General features: G+C 49.0%; 1 protein-coding gene across 5 annotated transcripts in view; it reads right to left on the reverse strand.

Moving 5' to 3' along the window:
- The window catches only part of LOC125954775 (protein bric-a-brac 1-like), a 121,749-nt gene that overhangs the window by 35,323 nt on the left and 65,362 nt on the right, over positions 1-21,064 (reverse strand). The window contains exon 3 of one of the 5 annotated variants that reach the window (XM_049685360.1): positions 7,564-9,960. The exons of the other annotated variants lie outside the window; for them this stretch is intronic. Within the exon in view, the coding sequence (XP_049541317.1) occupies positions 9,598-9,960 (363 nt within the window). The 3' untranslated portion in view covers positions 7,564-9,597. Of the gene's footprint in view, positions 1-7,563; positions 9,961-21,064 lie in introns of those variants that run through there. 5 annotated transcript variants of the gene reach the window in all.

The raw sequence follows: 21,064 nt of genomic DNA on the forward strand, positions 1-21,064 counted from the left end.
CTCCAAAATTGGAATGGATGTGATTCGGCCGGAGAGGATTTTCTTTTCCAAAGCCGCACCGGAGCGGAATTCGCACATCAGGCTGGGCCGGGAAGCTAGGTGCGCCAGTTCCAGGGTTGCTGGATAAGCACCGCACTCCGTTATCATCCCAGCTGGCCTCCAAGGTTCCAGGTCGTATCCTGCGTCTCAGCGCGCAGCGGCTCTATTAGTGAGCAGCGTGAATGCGTTATGGAGACAACGCGATGCAACTTTCAGTGGCATGTCATTAATTATGAACGAGGAGCTGGTGTGTCACCGAGAGCACCTCCTCACTTGCACCGCCCTCCTCTTCGTTCATTTGCGATGCCGCGATTTGTCCTCGTCGTGGAAATTGGCCGAAGCAGTGCACACGGCACAACCAAGGACACACGGAATACGCGGAATCCCGCTACGAGTAGAGCTACTTTTCGCGTAGTCACACCATGGCCCCCACCGAGCATCGTCACTTCACAAAAAAAAAAAAAGACGCAAAAGATGGTCCCCGGAGTGGGGACTGTATCCCCGTGTGCCCTAGTGTCTACTCTATGGACTGCTGCTGCTGCTGCTCCACGGATTTCTAAAACACTCGCAAACAGAGGCGCGTATCAGGTTCTGGCTCTGGCTCTGGCGCTACACAGACGACACACAGACACTGGTCGTCGGCGTCGTCGTCGTGCTCGGCCACTCCGCTACGATACGTACGCGCTGCATATTTCAGCGGGAAAAATGTTTTTAAATATGTTTTGATGAATGATTAATGAAAAGTCTTTCCAACTGGAACAGGCGACGGGGGAAGGAGGTGAGGTGAGCGACGAGTTTTGGTGTTTGCTTCTTTTTGGGTTTCCCGGCTTCCCGGTCTCACCCGGCATTCACTGGCTGCTGATTGGAAAGCAAGGTTTTACTGAGAGGGACCGTGTTCCTGGTCCTGGTCCTGCGATCCTTTGTCCAATCTCGACGCGACTGCCGGTAATCGAACCACTTTTCTTTCGTTTTTCCGTCTACCAACACGTGTACGTGTGCGGCGCGCTCTCGATGTAGCCGAGCTCTGGGGATGTGGCCGTGTGCCGGGATATGAAAATGATTACAAAATCCGTAAAGGAACGGCCGGCCTCGTGCTCGATTGCGTTCCGATGACGACGACGACGACGACACCAACGAGTGAGTGGAGATGCAAATCACAGACCGCGGTTCGCGCGTTCCATCGTATGTGTGTGAGTGTGTGTATGTAGCCGGAGTAGGAAATGGTCAAATCAAACTGTCCCCCTTGCACTGCCGAAGGCTGGTTTTGGTTCCGAAAAACACCAATTCTGGGAGGCCAAAAAAGGGATGGCGTGCGACAAGGACTAGCCTAGGCACTGCGAGGCGTACAAATGCTGAAGACGAGGAGCAGTACCGGGGGAAGGTAACCCGAGGGTTTTTGGACATAGAAATAGTTACGTATGCATGTTCTGTCTCGACGTATCAATGATAAATGAAAGCCATTTCTTATTCACAACTTCCTGTCCCGCCTGCCCGATTCCCGGCCGCAGTGCATTTTGGTGTGTCCCTTTCCCTTCTCTCTCTATGGCGTTGGAAGGATTTTTCTACATTTTTCTTTTTGTTTTGCTGACAACATTCGTATTCGCCTTGGCCCCAAAAACGGCCCCACAGAGGACCTCTGCGTAGTGTGGAGCGTTGTTACACCGTTTGGCTTGGATGAATAATGGAATGGAGCTCGCCATCAGCCAGCTTTCGTTGCCAACCACTTGTTCCGAGAACAATTTAGCTCCGAGAAAAGTGTTATTAGTTTTGCGCAAAAGCGAATATGCAAATATGTTGGCAAATCTTAAGCATTGGATGTCGAGAGGCGTACCAAGCATGTTCCGGTATAGCATTCAATCCGGACAACAATCGGAGAGGATGACGAAACGATTAATTTGTGGGGCCTTACCACCGAAAACGATCGTTTCTTCTAAGCCACTCGCTCGTTACTGATTGATGAGCTGACATATTGGCCCCCGGCTGGCCATTCTCTCGCCTTCGGTACAGTATTTCGCAACAAAAAACAAAAGTTGTGGCCCCACCACTCGAGCAGCTGACCGACCGATCGGCGCTGCGCGAGTGCATCGCTATGCAAATGCATTTATGTAAATTTATTGTAAAATAATCCCTCCCCATAAACACATCATTAAGCAAAAGGGCTGGCAAATGAGAGGCAGGAGAGTTGGAGTCGGATATTTTTGCAATCGGTTTCCGTCTAGTCTAGTCTCTAGGCCGCCTCGAAGACGGTACTCCCGGTCCGGCCTGAACACTTGACAAATGGCTTCAACGGCGGAGGCAGCAGCAGCAACGGCTAGACCACCCATGTTGCGGCACCACCAATAGAGAGAATCGGCTCGGGCTCGGGGATTAGACAGTCAGCCATCCGGCGTATTACATTATCTAATATTTATAAGCTTATTGTTTGTCTTTCAAGTGTATCTGTGTGTATGTGTGGCCGCGAGAGGCCGCGAACGCCGTACCACCGTTGCTGCCAACGCCGGGACCGAGAGGATGGAATACGTTTATCGTTGTATTGTTTGAAAGTTTTTCAAATTAAATATGCACATAAACTGCCCGGCACACTGGGAGGCTGCTTAAGCCGTGCTGGATGGTGCTCCGCTAACGTGGCGGCTACGACCGTTCACCGAACACCGGCAGACGGTAGCGCGCGCAATACGCTATTTTACGATAATTTATTGTAATTATTGGCAAACCAGCATCGTAACTCCGAACCAATCGGTTGAGGGTAAGGTAAAAGGGGGGCTCACGGCGCCTCCTGCTCGGATGCTGAGGACGCGAAAGGCGATTTCGCGATCAGGAGCTACATTTTAAATACGTTTGCCTTCACCGTTCCCGGTTGCAAAGTTAGTGAACAGTAGTTTAGTTGCATTGTACCGGCACACCGAACGGTGCATGCGTGTAAGTGAGTAATTGATTGGAAGCGAGCTTCCGGTTGGAGATTGAATTCATTTCATGCACAACTTTTCGGGTGCGATTCATTTACGAAAATTTACCAGAACCACATGTGCTCGAAGCGTAACACATAATTGAGTTCGGTTCATGCTAAAAATGTTTCCAAAAATTGTGTCCTCACCCTTACTACGATGCCGCTGCGAAAGGCATAAATAGATTGCGAGTCTCCCTTCGTGACCACTTCCGGCGAGATGCATTTTTGGTAACCGAAATTTAGTAACCAAAAAGGATAAGTGTGGCAGGATGTGATTGTGCCGCGCGTGTTTCATTTGATTACGTGCTGGAACCGAGTGGCAAGCCGACCATAACATATGTTACCTGGTTACCGATTCAATCCAGCAACAGGTACATTGTTTGAAACACCATTCCAAAGATCATGTTTTTCGGGTTCTCTTCGAGGTCTCGATAAAAAGATGATCACGAACCAGATACCAACCCGGATTGCAGTCCCAAGGTGATCATTGTTAGCACCTCCGACGGAAGTGGCCGCTAGGAATCTGGAATTATTGGGTGGAATGCAGTTTATGCACCCGCTGCACACATGTTTATGATGAATACAGCAACCGTACTTATGACTGTGCAAAGCGGTAAATACGTTTAGCTATTTTATCTTTATCCAGCATAGAAAACGGTGTGGAATCTCACACGTTAAGATGTACGCGTAAGACCTGTTTCAAGTACGAGCGGTAAAGGCCACATGCCGAGACGTAGTGATGATAGTTTGATGGTCGATTGATGAGTGAGAACCACACTTCATCTCCATTACCGTCTTCTAATTGGACGGCATTCCTGGATTTCAGTTTGGTCCGGTTTGGTTGGAATGTTCCCGAGTCACCACGGGCAAGGTCAATATAGTAACATTGTAGTTACAATTTGAATGGCGCTTCTGGCGCTTGTGGCGCTAGGTGTTCTGTCGAAGGCCCTCTTTACAATTCTTAAAATATCCAAGTTTTCCACGTGCACAGCTGTTTCAATGTCTGGATGTGTCTGGTCGTTTTATCAATGAGAGCAACAGTTTCCCCGATAAGAATTTCACAACCTTGGGTCGAATACCAGAACACGCGCCGCAGCATTTGCACGAGCCGGTCTTTTCAACAGGGAGATAAACTCAAAACGACAATAACAGTGGTAGATTTACTTTATTTCAGACAAAATAAAATAAACAAACATTCCACACGTTTTGAAAGCAGCCGTTCGAAAGCTGTGCAAATACTTTCCAGAATGAACCAGAGTAAAATGTGTTCAATTGAACAAATGAGACCGTCTGCAAATGCCAAAAAATACAACACGAAATGCTTACCCACTTGCAGGTCTCGGCTGAGGTACTTAACTTGTGCAAGTAGGTTAGGTTATGGTCTCAACGATGTCGAACGTAGAAGAAGTCTACTAGGAGCCCCCCGCGGTAACCCAAGATGCGGTGTGAAGATAAGAGAATCCCCGCTGCTGGCGAATGCCAATGGCGGATGGTGGAAGTAATTCGGAAGATTCAATTTCACCATCTTGCGAAACATCTCACCACCGGAAGGAGAGAAGTATTCGGTCGACGGAACGTCTAGCCAGCGTCTAGCCAGTAGCAGCAGCAGCAGCAGCAGCAGCATCAGCTACTGGTTGGTGTAGGCACCAACGAAACCAACGCGCGCGCACACCAGCTAAGCAACGCAAAGAAAGCCCTTCCTTCCTCCACGTCGAGCGCAACGGTAAGATACGATGAACCTTGGGAGGAGGCAACAGGTTTACGCGTTCACCACGCTGCTCGCCTGTTCGTCTTCAGCAATGGAACGATGGTGGTAGCTCCCGTCGACGTGATTCTTATACATAATAAAATGTACTATCACACCATACTCCGGCCCCAAACAGGACTGGTCGATGGGGTGAGCTCCGCACGACAGAGCTGCCCGCAGGCTGCAGGCGTCTGTGAGCTCGACCTTCCAGTGATTGCCGTGATAAGTACCCCGGGACGAAGCAGTTCCCTCCAAAGCGTGCTAATGCAGACGCGGGGTACTTAACATCGTAATCACCATCGGCACCGTCATCAGAGACTTCGTTTTATAGGAGGATTTTTCTCCAAAAGATCCACTCTTCGCCACAAATCCACGCCCTTCCTCGCATGCGTGTCGGCTACAAATCAGAGCCGATTTTGCACGTAAATGAAGGGATGAATGAAGGAAGCATAAAATCCTCCTCCAGAGGGTGATAAGCCGTTGCTCGGATCAGTGAAGAAATAGCGCCCGCGAGAGCAAATGAGACAGAGAGGTTATGAAAATGGTGTCTGGGTATTACAGAAATCAAGAAGAATTAGGTGGAATCTGTTGAGATTTCTTTATCGGCAATCGGCAGCGCAGTTTAATCAAATAACAATCCAAGGCGTTCACATCTGAGGCTAGTGAGCACGATTACGAAATAGTTAGCATCTCTTAGGGCGCGCGCGCGTGTGCTACCGATCACCACTTATCACCTTCGCCAGCCGCCTGGGTGTTAGATGGATGATGATGCTGAGAGCTGGCACGCTTTCTCGCCTTCATCCCGCTGCTGCGTGATTTCATAATTAAGAACAAATAGTTAATGACGGTCTGGTGAGATCTCGATGATACTAGCGAGGTGTTGTGACGATTCGTTTACGATTTTAACGAACTCTAAACTCCCTCTGTTTACCATCTTTATGGACAGCTCACCCTATCCCATTTTCTGACACAGCGAGACACTTCTTGGCTTCTCTTCGGCGATGCGTTGGCCTCTGTGCGGTATGATGGCGGCGATGCGACCTCACTCCATCGAGCGATACAACATTGAATGCTGCTGCTGCTACTACCGTCAATCCAGATTTCTCCGTGTCAGCAGTAGACCATCGTCGTCGTCGTCGTCGTCGTCGCTGCTTCGCCAGAAGAATGAAAGTGCAATGAGCCACTTTGGCACGTCAAGATTCCGCAAAGTGTGAAGTAGTATTCGTCGTCGTCGTACGCCTTCCAGCCTTACGATGAATCCCTATATTCACATTCTCTTTCCCATTTGGCTTTCCATCTCGTCGTTTCGACATGAAAGAGGGTGGGGGTGGGGATAGCCAACATTAACACCACCAGAGGCAACCATTGTGGCAGCTGGTAGATGGTGATAACAACCGATTCATGTAGAAGTGGTTTTCATGCAGCGGTGAGCCGGGGCAACGAGAGGAAGTGTTATGATGATGATGAGGATTTGTCTTGGCATAAGAATGAGCATAATTCGAGTTCGAAGAAGTAGAAGAAGAAGTAAACCGAACTGCTCTAGCTTTCTCCAGCTCAAACATGAACCTTCGCTTAGGCGCACGAGTAGAAAGAACGAATTGTTTCAACAATCTAAACTCGTAACCGAACACTCTTTCTTGTCGGTCGCTCGGTCGGTCGGTTCGTGACGGCCTTTCGGCACAAAACAAACAAAACTATTTTTGCCTTCAAACCGCCCATTGGCCTCCAAAACCTTCAAGCCTGTGTGGCCCGTAAGGGGCCGCCGAGGGGTATTAATATTTCAATAACAATAATCGACATTATTATCGGGTAAATTATTCAAATAACTTCATCCAGCGGGCCGCGTACTAAATGCCGACAACGGCGGCCACGCGTCCCGCACATCATGATGGGCGGCTTCCTCCAAACAAAACGGAAAAACCGCCCAGAAGAGAAAGGGTAAACAATTGTAGATCGGACGACGACGCCGTGTAGTGTGTGGTCCGCGGCATCGTAGTTGGGAGTTACAGCGTTTTGCGCAACTCCGCCACGGTGACGACGACGACGACGATGACGGCGATTCAATACGTTCGGTGGGTGTGCCATGGGCAATAGTCAAGGGAGTGACCACCCGAGAGAGCTGGCGGAGCTGACGGCCATAAGGTAAGCATTCCCGGCCCGAATTTCGGCCGCCATTCCTGTGCGATCCCATCCAGCATCGCGGCGAACAAATACTCTTGGCCAGTAAACAGACTGGATGTCGGGACGTATGCTGACCATCAATGCGACGACGACACTGCGCTGGTGCGCTGGTGTGTCGGCAGACACCAAAGGACGACGCCGCGGCCTCGATCGGTCGCTGTACGAGAGCACGAAAGAGGACTGTACATTGGGTACGATAGGAATAATTGTGCAGAATGGTAAGGGTGTGTTCTCTATTTTCATTTGTAATGTTTTCAATTTGGCATTACAAAACAATATGGAAACCTTCAGGACAATGTGGGCCGTTCAAAGGGGTCATTAATGTATCATTAACACAGGTCATGACTCTCTAATGTCTCTTGCGCTGTTTTGTACACAGTACAGTGGTTCAATAAAACATACGGATTGTTTGTCCTTATATATGTTTAAAAAAAATCAATGATTTTAATTTAATATGTTTGTGTATAGATGAATATCAAAAAGAATTCAACATATGAATATTTTGTAATGAAAATATCTCTGCATGTTCACATCTTGTTCTGAAGATGGATGAGATTCTTTGCCGTCAAATATATTCTGATGTGCTGCATAATTATAATGCAAAATGAATGTTTCATAAAATCGTCGTTATACTTAAACGGATTACAGTGATCATACGCCAGCTTAAACGGCAAGCTTCAAGACGATAGTCAAATCTAACTCCAAATTGTAGAGCTTATTACACTTGTCTCAATTCCTTCATCACATCCTGATGATTATGATGTGTTACGTTAATCAGAATCCACTAACCGTTACGGTAATATGACGTGGGGTTTTTATTATTCGATGCCTCCGAAACATCACTTCATAATACCTCGATCATTCGATCGTTCGATTGTCCCCAATGTGAGCTTTCTGCTCAGCGAACCCCGTTGTTTCGTAAGACATCCGAAGCCCAGCTTCGCTACAGAGGGAGTGAGTGAGTGAGAAGGTTACGGATCCGGATCATATCCGGCGACACGGGTCTCGACGATTGACAGTTAGTTCCTGCCTAGTGCCGGGTCGAAAACCGGGCCAACCTTACACACGGCCGAGGCCAATCATAATTTGGAACCGGCATTTGAAGCGTAATGCGACGATCACTCTTTAGCATCACTCTCTTTCTTTCTCTCTCTTCCTCGGTCTGCCTAGATCGCACAAGGTAATGCCGAACGATTACAACTTCCGCAACCTGTAGGACTTAGGGTCCGAGGTTCGTAGGTCTCAGTAGGCTATGCCCGTGTTGAAGAGGGCAGAGAGCAACGGGCAAACATAAACACCGATGACTCGGCAGGGAATATGGCTGCCGAAAGGCTGATTGAACAGACGGTTGCCTCCTAGTGTGGCCTAATCATGGGTCCAACTTTGAGACCCCTAGAGACACCGGAGGCGCGGAAGCTCTGGTTTGTTTCGCCATCTCATGCCGCGGTTGCCACGGGGTCGAAAAGCGGAAGTGGGGTTTTTGGCTGACATTTTTGTCTTTTCCGAGCGCTGCAGTAATCAGTACCGAACGCAATTGAAGTTTACCGACCTCTCCGCAAGCCCGAGATGCGGTAATTGGCGCACCCGGGCGTTCCGCGCACCCTTCCTTTGGGGTCCATTTCCTTTACAGTTTACTGTTATCTTATTAAACCGACCGACCGATGTCAGCGGCGGAAGCTCATCTCGCAACGAAATGGGGAGTGGCTGTGTGTGTATGTGTAGACGAATCCAGCAGCTCGATGATCTATTCCGAGGCCATCTTCCTCTTGGGCTATTAATATTTCGCTTCCGACCCACTTACACGACGTGGATGGTAAAAGTAAAAGTAAGTCATTCTAATGAGCAACATCCGCACCGAACACGGGATGAGCTGAGAGATGCTCCAGTAACGTGTAGCACTGAGCGAAGTCCAATCGGTGCTGAGACTTGAAATGGCCGCATCGCAAATATTAAAAAAAAAACTCGTCAAAAAGCTTCCGTAATTTGTCATTCGGGACCCCATAATGTCTCGTGCCTTACATAGAGACATCACTGGTCGAGTTCGGGGTACTCCAATTTTAATGGTCACTAGTCAAATTAAACTATCATTTCACGTAACCGATTTTATCGCTTCTGGCTACCGATCCTTGGGGTTGGGTAGCATAAACAGATACCCGGCGTGCTACTCCAGCCGTCCACAGCACAGAAACTATAAGACGCGGCACGTGCGTGAGTAGCGTTCACAATTTGAACCATATCCCGGGATGGCATTAAAGTTTTGGGAAGCATCATAAAAACCGAGTCCGCTCGTGGGAGAAAGAGAGAGAGATGCCGTTAGCTGGCGGACGCTCGGACCTCGGCAGCGCATGGTTTTTGGGATTTATTTCCATTGCAGCAGCCTTCGAGCCACAACAAATTCAAAATCCGTTCCGAGTTTGATTGTTGACCACACCATGATGCGTGTGTGTGTGTGTGGGCGCGAATTAAACACGGTGTGTCTCTAGGAAGCGCAACTAAACACCATAGCGGGGCAAAAATGAAGGGGGTGGGGAAGCTAAGCAATTATAAGTGCGTTTTACGATCCCCACGCGGTGAATAATGTGTAGAGGGGGAGGGGTGAGGGCACTTCATGTGGAAGCCGCGCGAAGAAACTATAAACTTTCGAAGCTTCTCGCGCGCTCTTAACTAATTATTTATGACGAAGTTATGCGCCACGCATCACCACCAGTACCAGCACCACCCGGGTTTTATGACTTATTGTATCTAAAAAGGAGTGGTAAGAAGGGGTGAAAGGGGGGCTGCAGCAGCGCCAAGAGGAGAGGAGGTGCGGTTCGTGTAAACGACTGTTGCAACTGCAACCCGTTTGCCCAGCTGCACTCCACATCTTCTGAATCCCGCGTAATGGCCGGGAGACGCGGGGGACCAATAAAATATAATTATTCCAAATACTTTGTGTCGGATACAAAACGACTGCGATCGAGGCGTTTCTGGTGCTTGGTAAGAGGCCACGATACATCACTGGAGCACGTCTCATACACGGCATACAACTTGGTCTGGTGGTACATACCTGCAACGAGAGCAACGAGAGAACAAGATGAGTAAATTGTGGATGGCAGGTGGGTGCGGGCAATCCGACAAATGAAGGAAATGACGGTTACATGAAATGAGTTGCAATTCAAATTAACCTCCCAAATCGACCTCATTTCCGCAACTTATTTCTCCCCCCCAGGAAGGCCTCCCACATTTCCTTCTCCCTTCGCAGGAAGTGTGCCAGCAGCAGCCAGCAGCAGCCAGCAGCAGCGGCGGCAGCGGCGTGGGTCGTCATCATCGTCGTCGTTGTCGACCGATCAGCGGCTCGGCTAAAGATCGAGCACTACTGCTCTGTGGCCTGCAGCTGCAGGATTGCATCAATTTAGTAATGCTGATGATAATTATGATGCTTTTAATTAATCATAATGGTTGAATGGGAACGAGCGGGGGTACAACGGGTACACCCATTCAGGCAAACAATTATGCTCACCTACCACCCTCCTGCTCCATTCGGCGGGGGTGGCAGCTTACCTTTTGTTGCGGGAGCCTCATTTACGCACTGCACTGTGTAAGTCGCCTCCGAGAGAGAAAAGGTTCGTTTCACGGTTGTTGAAAAATGTGTCACACAATGGCCTTTGCAGCATTGTACTTTAACTGTTTGCGTACTTTCTGTCTCGCGATTCTTTGTTTGACTGCTTTTTAACTAAGTTAAACTAGCGACTGTTACACGACGATCACCAAATGAAACTGCTCGCAAGCGCAAGCATAGCTTACTACGATTCAGTAGCACCTTTTGTCAGCCGGAATGCGACTATAACTTTTCTTGTAAAACAGCAAAGCCCAAACAAAAGAAGGCCACGAAAAGGGAGCCACGCGATAATCCGTTTAGCAGAGAACAATTTAGCAGAGTTCAACTATTTAAAAATATAAATTTCTCCAAACCATTACTATGCAAGATAGTGCGCTCCACACAAACATAGCTTCCGTGTAGCGAGTAGAAAGAATGCCAAAATACCGGAGCAGCGACGACGGTCCGAGGTAGTCAGCCCACTCCCGGTGTGTCTTGGTGGAACTCGATTCGCCCTCGAGATAGTTTGGGACACTATCGATCGCCGCGCTACATTCGCACGTGTGTGTGTGTGTTTGTGGCCCGTTGGCACACCAAATGTCACCTAAAGAAGCCGCGCGGGAGTCGGAGTCAACGAGCAAACTTTGTCCTAGTGCCTGGTATGATAAGCATTTCGCGCATAAAGTACAACCCTCGCTACTCGCAACCCAGGAGCCAACATGTGAGCTCGTTGGTGCGATATGGTTGGCTGGCAGCCAGGCTGTGTAGCATTCATTACTTTTCCGCCCAGGCCAGTCGTCGTCGTCAACGTTGTGACCGAGGAGGGTGCCAAAGACAATACCGAACAGGCGAGAGGGGGAGGACAAACAAATGAACGACAACAACGACAAATGCAGAAAAGGAGGAAAAGCGTAAGGAAATGTTCTGAAACTGGGGTCGCACTGGGTGCGAACGGAGGAAGGAGATCATTCTCAAGAGGGCTCGTTTACAGGTGGGAAAATTAAATATCATTTCCCTCCACCCGCCGAAACAGCTAGACGGTTTGACAAAAGAAGAGCCAAAGGTGTGAGTCCGAGACTAGAATGCACCGTTGCAGTGCTGCAATGAGTGCAACGACGGAGCACGAGAGAGAGAGAAAGAAAGAAAGACAATCTGGTGTGTGAGTGTGTTTGTGCTCGGTGGTGCATTGCATCGGTGCATGCAGCATACACCAACTGCACGGTGCGATGCATCCGTACAAAAGGGCCTTCGGTTGGGGTTCTCGGGCCCAGTGCAACAGAATATACGCTCCGGTACTGAGCAACTTCTCCGCGACGTGTCTAGACGTATATATTGTCGGCGCGGGGAGGGGCTACATTATGCTACACGATAGAATACACCGATAGCTGCTGCACGCTATCTGCTGGACGCGATTTTTCTGCGACAGACCATCACCCTTCCACCGGCGATGACACCGGCGCGAGGACCGTGAGTTAGTCAGTGAGTGAGTGAAGGAATTGTATAATTTCTTATTAGACGTCAACACCCCCTTCTTCGCTTACTCCCCTGCTGCTAGCATTCTTTTTTGTCTTAACAAAAAGGTGAAGTATAGGTACACCCTCACTGCCCCTCCCCGGGGAAATAATGTATTTTTTCCGGCTTTTCCACCCCGATGACGTCCGTTCTTTTTGAGGTTATGTGTGGGTGTGTGTGTGTGTGGGGGTGATGAGCCATGTTTTGGTGTCTTTCGGTGTCGGGCACCTTGCGCAAATAACAAATAAAATAAGTCCAAAACATGTCGAGCCTTGCAAGACATTGCGAGCGTCTTTTCCCTTGTTTCGTTTGACCCCGAAACATCTCATCACGTCAGGGGAGGGGGGTGGAACTACCTCCTCCCCGGTGTATGCAGAAATGTCATAATGTGCAACGCTGCACATTTAATGCAGCGCCAGCGTTTAGTTCGCGTCTCGAGGCTCGAGAATGTTTGATCGAAATACTAATTTCCGTGATGCACCGCCGTTGTGCAGCAGGAGACAGGGGACAGTGCAGGACAGCAATGGCGGACCGAAAGTTGGAAATTTAGGAGGGTGGCCGACGATGACACCCATGTGAAGGTCATGTTGATGTCTTTTGTGTGTGTGCATGGACATCGCGCAAAGTATGTCAGGGTGGCCGTTAGAATTTCTATTCACAATGTTAATTGTCAAGCCAGTGTTTCGAGCACATTTACATACGCATGCTACGGATACATCTTGCAGTGTCTGACGTGGAAGACGTGCACCTAACGAGCCTAACTCCGTCGATCAATCCGCATCGGTAAAGGAATTATTGCTCGGGATTTATTCCCTCTTTCGTTGTATTTCATTTTATTTCTATATTGTCTTGGTCTGGTCGATCAAGCTGGCACAACCAGCCGCTTCCGGTCCGTCCGTTACGGCCTCCTTCCGCTGCCCTTTCCGCTGTTCTTCCGGCTCACTCGCGATCCACGGTGGAAACCGAACTGAAGGAATTGTGTCGACTCACGGGCCGCGCAACGCAATTTATGGACCTCACCACAGCAAGGAGGGGAAGAGAACGACGCGAAGGCGTACAAGAGGCAAATATAATAATAAAATAAGACGATTAATGGCCGAGTCAACGGGCTCCCGGAGGGAGTGGGGAGGTTCCCCACCTCCCTTCGTAAGACCGCTTTTCCGGTTCAGACGTTCATTATATAATAATTTCCTATGACTTGTGTCTTTTGTTTTTTCACTGCACCTCCCTCACTAGCCTTCGGCTCCGGCCACCTTCTTGGTTCAATCGCGAACCTGGCAGCGGGCGTTGGTGTCCGGTCATTACCTTCTTTGCCAGTGAGTTCAGTCTAACTCACCTCTTCGGTCGAGTATCTTCGATGCTTCGGAGAAGCATTAATCAGCATCCGGAATCGGGGTGGGGTGTGGGCCACTGTACAACATAAGATGTTGCTGAAGATGATGGACCATTCAGTGGTGTTTGTGCTACAATATTCGCGGACAAATTACCCGTAAAAAATCGACCGGTCCGTAGCAATTGAACTTTTAGTTAAACAATCCAATTAATGAGTCACCATCGACCAATGCGAATACCGTTTCCGATAATATCCTGCCCGAAAGCACCGTTTCCTGTCCGTGCACCGGTGGCGGATATTGTTTCGTGCGCACCCAGCGACAAGAGCTGGTGGTGCTCAAGCTTCAAGCGGTCTAAAGTGTGCCGGACTTGAGGACATTTTTTTTTCATTCCCTTCGGCCATTAAAGACTGGTTCAACCGGTCGAAGCTCATCCGGTCTGGGCAAATGATTTCCGTTGTGAACATATATTTTTTGTTCTGGGCTTTTTTTGCTGAACAATTCCTTTAATTATGTAGCGAGAAATTATTACTTCATGGCGCGAAAATCGAGCAGAACTTAGATTTGAACGCAAAATAGATGACCTGCTAGTAACTTGACTTTAATATTTCCTCAGTTCGCTTACTGGCCTGTACACGGTGCCCTGTAATTGTTCAAAAATGCATGAAATCTACATCAACATAATTATGTTGCGAGCGAGCTACTCAGCGGCGGAACTAAAGGGATAAATAAAAAGCGAAAGATAGGAAGAGAGAAACGGACGATTTGTCCAGTTGTATGAGCACGCCAGTCCAGGGTGATCGATGAACTAGTTTGGTTCGACAGAGCCGTTCGCTGACCACCACCACCACCACCACCACTGACCGGATCTGGATGAAAGGTTCGCGATAAGCGCGACCTCCACAAGTATGGTCGTGCTCAAATGAATTTGTATTCGCTTCAATATGAAATTTATGTTATGAGGTCCCCCTCTATTTCAGGGTATGGTCGCAACACTGCACTAAAGACACTTCACCTGCACTGCAACACAGTGTATTGCGGCACCCCAGAGGTCCTACCATTCCAGGGCAGGAGTACCATCGAGCGCATTGCGAGCCAACCAGACACAAATTAGATAAACCAACTGCCGAGCCGAGATACCGAATGTTAAAGGGCCGGGTGCCGTTGTGCCACGTGCTTCTCGTCGCGTCGTGTCGCCTGAAGAGTAGCCCCGCCCGGCTCTTCATCCCCCGTCGTTGTGTCCTGGCTCTCGAGATCGGACAACATGAAAAGCGAAAATGGCTCCACTCGTCCGGGGGACGGCGCTACACGAACGACATGAACACAAGGAGCTGCTGCTGCTGCTGCTGCACACCGTTACACGCCGATCACAGCGATGTATAAAAAACGGTCACCAAAGAGCCCCACTTACTCCCTTTTCCCTTCCTGCTACTGCCCTTCTTTACATTTTATATTTATTTGCGAACGGAAGCTCCAGCACGCCCGGTTGGGGGAGGAGCGGGCCTTCAAATGCTTTTTTTTTAATAAATCCAACCATCCAGCCACGTTGGATGCAACGCTGCACCGAGGGTCTAATGTAGGGCCCGTGATATCCGCAACGAAAGTGGAACAATTTATGCGCTGGCTCACTGATGAGACCAAAACAGCATGGGAAAGAGAGAGAGAGAGAGAGAGAGAGAGAGAGAGAGAGAGAGATAAAAAGGGTAAAATGTCCTGCCCAACAGTATCATAAGCATAGAAATTGGACACAATACGTGTGTGTGTGCCAGAAGGAGAGAGAAGAGAGAGAGAAAAGGAAAGATGGAGGAAAAACCGGGAGCAACAAAGAGGGACAGGACATGGTCGAGAAGATTTGAAGTTTTCGTTGGCTGGGGGGTTGTCCCCTCCTTCACTCGTTCGCCTTCTCTCCCTCGTCATCGACCGTGATGCAGTTGCACTTCGAACCGCCCTGGCATGATGAGTGGGCGCATGCAAATGAATAAAATATATAGAGAGAAGTGGAACATTTTTTATCGCTTTCTCTCTCTCTTTCTCTCTTTCTCTGGCACTCTACCTGCGCATCCGTGACATCGGACTGATGTACCAGACGAGCGCCAATGCGATCGGGGGCGGTACGACGGATCCTTTCGACCTAACCACCCCGTGCTCCGTTAGATGAAGGACTCTTGGCCTAATTAAAATTAAAGATAAAGCATGAAACCCCAACCTCTTCGTTCCGCAACTCGTTCATCTTCATCGTCGTCGTCGTCGTCGTCGTTGTCGTCCCGCGACGAGTGACGAGTTGGGGCTTTGTGCTTCTGGCGGTAGCGGTCGGATCGATAATAATTGTTTGTTCCGTTGGTGCATAAAATATGGGATGCTTTAAAATGCAGCTCACCTTCGAGCTCGCGGTCGCATCATTATTGGAGGCCGAAAAGAGGGGTCCTAATCCACTAAACATCGGTCGGAATACCGGTTCCAAATAGCGTTAATTCGCCCGTCTGCTGTGTGTGGATCATTATTTAATTTTGGCACCTTTTCGCGACGAATTCGCCGCAAAATGGCACTCCGGATATTGGCAAAATCGCAACATTATCAGGCCGAACGCCGGACGCTAGCGGCAATTATGCGCCGCATATCTTTGCCTCAACGCCGAACGTCGTGTGGTTCGACCTCACGGAGCACATTAGTTGGAGAGTTAGATGCAACAACATCCGGTGGCCAGACACCGCCGTACCGCACTCGAACGTATGATTTTGTTGAGAAATTATTTGCTTTTAATGCGCGATAAACACCGCCATTTGAAGTACCGGTCCATGTGTTTCGGTGGGTGCTTGGAGAGTAGTACGCGTAGAGATGGTCCTGAGGACAAACATTTTCGATTCGCACAACAGCAGCAGCCTTCTAGCAATGGACACGAAGTCGCGAAATCAGTATCGTGATGATATCGCTTGCGACTTGATCACAAACCCTAACCATCGCTTTTCTAGCTTCCAGGTGAATGGTTTAATTGATTGAAAAATTGAAATGCATACCCTCAGGGGCAGTGATCGCCTACTCAGCATCGCTTCGGCGTTTCTTTATTTAATACCACTCGATGGTGTTGGCATGAGTGCATTAGATGCTGTGCGTTGCATTCCTGCATTTGTGCGAAAGTGTATTATTTTTAAAGCAATCAAAGCAATGTTTCTTGCTTTCGATTCAAGCCAAACCAAAAACATCATTGAATTCGGATTCAAAACCTGACGATCAATGGCGTGACGTAACCGTTGCTCGCTTCGCAATCTTATCGCCATTCCCGTTTGCCACCAGACGATGACACACGGAGCGACTTGCACCCCACGCAACCCCACAGTCTGGCACCGACTGGCGGTCGTAATGGCGCCAAATAGTTTCGCCTCCGGTAACCGCCACGCCACGGAACATTTAACATTCAAACATTTTGGTCGCCAGTGGTTTGGGGCCCCGAGTAGACACACGACGCGGCTTATTTTGGCTCCGGTTGGAGTTGCGAAAGAAAACACAGTCCGCCCGAACTCGCGTTCCGTTACCGTGATCATGGACGGAGGAAACGTAGAAAACCGCGAAAGGAAAATACAGAACCCGCGTTCCGTTGGCGTTCGGCGGAGGAGGATTATTCTTTCTTTTCCTTCCACTTTTTCTCTTCGGTCTCGCTCACTTCCCGATTCGCTGGCGTGTCTGCCATTGCGTGGTACGAACAGGAACAGGAGGAGTGTGTTTGGTATAATAATATGGTTTAATGATTTTGTTTATGGTTAAATTATGGGCAAACTTCGCTCAACGCCTTCGCCTTCGCGTCTCCACTTCACGCAAAAGTTCCTTGGAGTGAGGGATGCCGGCAGTCGGTTGGTTTGCCGAAATCGATAATCATTCGAGGAGTGGTTTTCGCGAGCGATAATCAGGCATCGGGCGTCTTTTTGGTGATATCATACTTTGATATCGATCTTTGCGTAGAAGTCACTGTTGCTGTTAAATGCGGGTTGTAAAATGTAAAACGTGATGCAGTGTAGTCGTTAGCGTTGTCCGAAGCCGGATCCAGACCAGAAACGAAAAGGACAATCGCTTTATGCAACATGATATACATGCCTTATCGTGCTGCCGATCTATGAAGGCATCAGTTTTCGGTGAACGAAAATTGATAGCCACTCGTAGGAGGAACAGCACTGATTGAGCCATCCTGTGCAACGGTAGTGGAGTGCATCGTAAGGATCGTAAGGGCCAGATAGACCAGGCCCGAGTCCCGAAAACGGTCATTTCCGATGATATTTGCATAATATTCAATCATTACAGAGGCTGACTACCGGACCCACTTTTGGGCCAGAATATTATGATATTTTGGGCGTACATTCGTGCAAGGTAATGGGCGGGGAGGCCTTTCGACAATGCCGAGTCCAGTGTAAGTGACGTAAATTTGAGGGAAAACTCTTCCGGAGTGCATCCGGCCTGCATATACGGACAGAGCGGGCGCCCGGACCTTTGAGTTTGGCCGAAAAGTGGCGGCATAAGTGTTTCCCGCGGAAAGCATTAGAACCAGCAATCATATGGCACGGGCCGCCGCCTTCGAGGAGTGGTCGCCTTTTGTCGAAATGTTTTCTTCGATTTCGATTCGAAGCGGACCTACCTGAAGGGGGAGACTACGGCCCACGAATTATGTATTTTTGGCCAAGAATAACTCAATCTAGCCCGAGTCTGGAGCGAGTGAGAGGGTTCGGACTCGGAATGTTTTTGAATTATGACTCTCGAGGAATGCAAATTTGACGGATAATAATGGATACAATCAGGGCAAAAATAGCGAAAATGGTGAACCATTTTCTGGCCTTCTTGAATACCGTAGCCTGGATCCAGAGCTCGCAATGTAATTTATAGACCAGTAGTTAGCTTTTCTGCGATCACTATCGCTTTGAAGACGTTTCCGAGCCAGCACGACATCAAAATGCTCCCGAAAGCATAGTATAAGTCTTCGATATTCCCATAATTCTCGTCCATTCCAAGCTGGCATTTCTGGATAGTCAAAACAGTTGTCTGTTTCTTTTAGAAGTTAACCTGGATAAAAAAAACACATCAAAAGACGCGCCCAGGTCCAGATCCAGATCCCATGTGAGTCTTTTCATGTTCCCAAGCCGGAGTGCGGAGGTCTTGGAAGTTCTTCCACAAAACGCTTTGATATGATCCATAAGGCGTACCATTCGGACTCCGGACTGCCATGAAAGATGACGATTTTCTTCTGCAGTTCCTGGTAAAGCGTAAATGAAGGGAGGCAGAGAGTGTGTGAGAGAGAGAGGTGTACACACATCCGCGAGGGCGATCGCAGAGGCCCCCTTGGTGGGGGTCATTACGATTGATCTTTCTCGTCTCGCGAGCTGGAAGCTGGTTACGCCATCGCCACCATTATTTACATTAAACAGTGAGAGATGAGAAACGAGCCCGTCGTCGGATTGTGTTTTTCTTTCTTCATTTCTTTGGCCTCCTTTGTTGCTTACAGCGTTCTTCTCCTTCAATTCATCATCAGCGCGAGGGGCGCGATATTAAACATCCATCTGGGATGCCGAGTCGAAGAAGCGATTTTGATCGGCGTGAACTCACGGAGGATGCTTCGTAGAATAGCCCATTTCTGGCTCTCTCTCTTTCTGCAGTGCCATAAACATGTTCTAGAGCTTGTCTAGAGCAATGCAATACGGAAAAGTAAATAAAGAATGGCCCGATAGAATGCTTTTGAAGGAAGCGAAAGGCACCGAGGACATTTCATTCTGAGTCAGAGACCTTGCAGACCTGCTGGCCACCTTGGTGTTAAAGGTGCTACTGAAGATGGAAATCTGGTCAGCCGCTTGAGATCGAAGATGATGGCCGCACAAATACTGGCGCACTTTGTAATGGTTAAAATCAATGTTTTGCTTATTCATTTATCGTGTGTTCGTGCGTCACCTCTTGTCGCGCTGTTGCAGTGCTGTTGACACAGTCGTAGAGGGTGCATCAGAAGCAGGTCTAGCATCCCAAGTCTAGGCTGGAATGAACCGAACTGGAGGAAAATGGAAGCGAAAAGTTTAGCTAGCATCTAGGGTCCTCTCTGAGAAGAGCTTCTGGGAGTCTCGCCGTGCTGTTGGTGCTGATGCTGTCTACAATAATCCTCAATCTTCCCACCCCTACCACCCCCTACCGTGGCTGCGGTGGGGAGGAAACAGTTTATTGTAGAAAACAAGTTATAAGCCGAGGTGGTCCCGGTGGTTCGCATTGTTCGCCAAACCCGGTTCCCGAAAGGAAGTCAAGCAGCAGTGTAGACGAAGAACGGGGATACAACAAGAGGGGAAGAGGGTACGTTGGAGAAAGAACAGTTGTGCAAACACTTGCCAGTGCGCCATTCCTATTCCTATTCGAACCATTTCTGCGTTGGCCTCGAGCTTCATTTGCGAGCTCATCATTCGATCGGAGGGAAAATCGATTCGACGGAGTGGAGTATATGATATTCCTGAGGGGCTGAAGACGCTCCTCTACTCCTCCTTCTCTTCTTGCTCCTCTTCTGTACCGTTCGATTTCGTGTCAATGAAACCCTCAATTAGTCCCGGTAGCTAACGCGCGATCGAAAAGGAGAAGAAGAGCGCGCATTATGGCTGTAGGGCGCGTCGCGAGCGCACGCGCCCCATCACTGATCATCCACCCACAAAACAAGACAAGAAGCCACAGTTGAGTGGAACATTTAATTCATCTCTAGTTTCAGCCACCACCATCCCTCTCCTTTTTCCGTCGAACCGGATCGAACCCTTGATCGAACGTCGTTGGTGGACGGGATCGTATCAAGCACCAACCCTCGGTGCGTACCTTGGCCCACCGTTTGTCTAGTGGAAGCGCAGACACACACACACGCACAACGAGTTTTCCAACAATGTTGTGCCCGGCGGGGTGGTCGGAAAAATTTGGCTCACCAGCATAACAATATAATTATCATGTACGGACCGCGCGCTCGTGCAAATGGCGAATCTTCTGCAGCGAAAAAGGCGTACAAGAGGGGCAGATAAAAGGGAAGAGGAGAATGAAAACAACGGGCCAGAGGCAACAAACAGCAACAGCAGCAGCAGCAGCAGCAGCAATTAAAGACAAATCAATTGCACTCCTCGGTACGAATCGAAGAGCGAAGGCTCTTACTACTAGCCACAGCAACACAGACGCTTCCAATTACCTCCACCCTCACCTGGAGGGGATGATTTGAAATTCTTCTGCTTTTTTTTTATTTCCCCTTCCCCCGTGCTACTGATGCTCCAGATACAACAATATCATTATTACTCGCTGCGAACGCTCGCAACACGAAAACCGAAAAAAAATGCAAAACAGGATCGAAACCCTAAAGGAGTCAATATTGCGCACTGTAGGAATGTTTGTTGGCAAGATTCGATTCGATTTTTTTACTGTTTGTTCCTCCATACAAAAAAAAAAAACAATGGTTGAGAAGCAAAGAAGCTCACGCGTGTGTGTGTGTGTCAGGGGCTTGTAATGTTGTTGTTTCGCTAAATGCTTGTTTTCTGCTCAGAGCTCATCCAGCGGGTGTCTGTTTGCGTCCTATGCGCCGCGATTGGAGGGCGGAAAGAAGTAATGCGAAACGGAAAGAGAAAATCCACAACCACCACCCGGGAGGGGGAGCCACTCCGTGCGCCATCGCGTACCAAACGGAACATAACGGAATGGATGAAGCCAGGCGCCAGTGGCAGTAGCACGAGCAATCCGGCCGCAGCCACCGCCGT

Source organism: Anopheles darlingi, chromosome 3 (assembly GCF_943734745.1).
Source record: "Anopheles darlingi chromosome 3, idAnoDarlMG_H_01, whole genome shotgun sequence".
In the NCBI taxonomy this organism is placed as follows: Eukaryota; Metazoa; Arthropoda; class Insecta; order Diptera; family Culicidae; genus Anopheles; species Anopheles darlingi.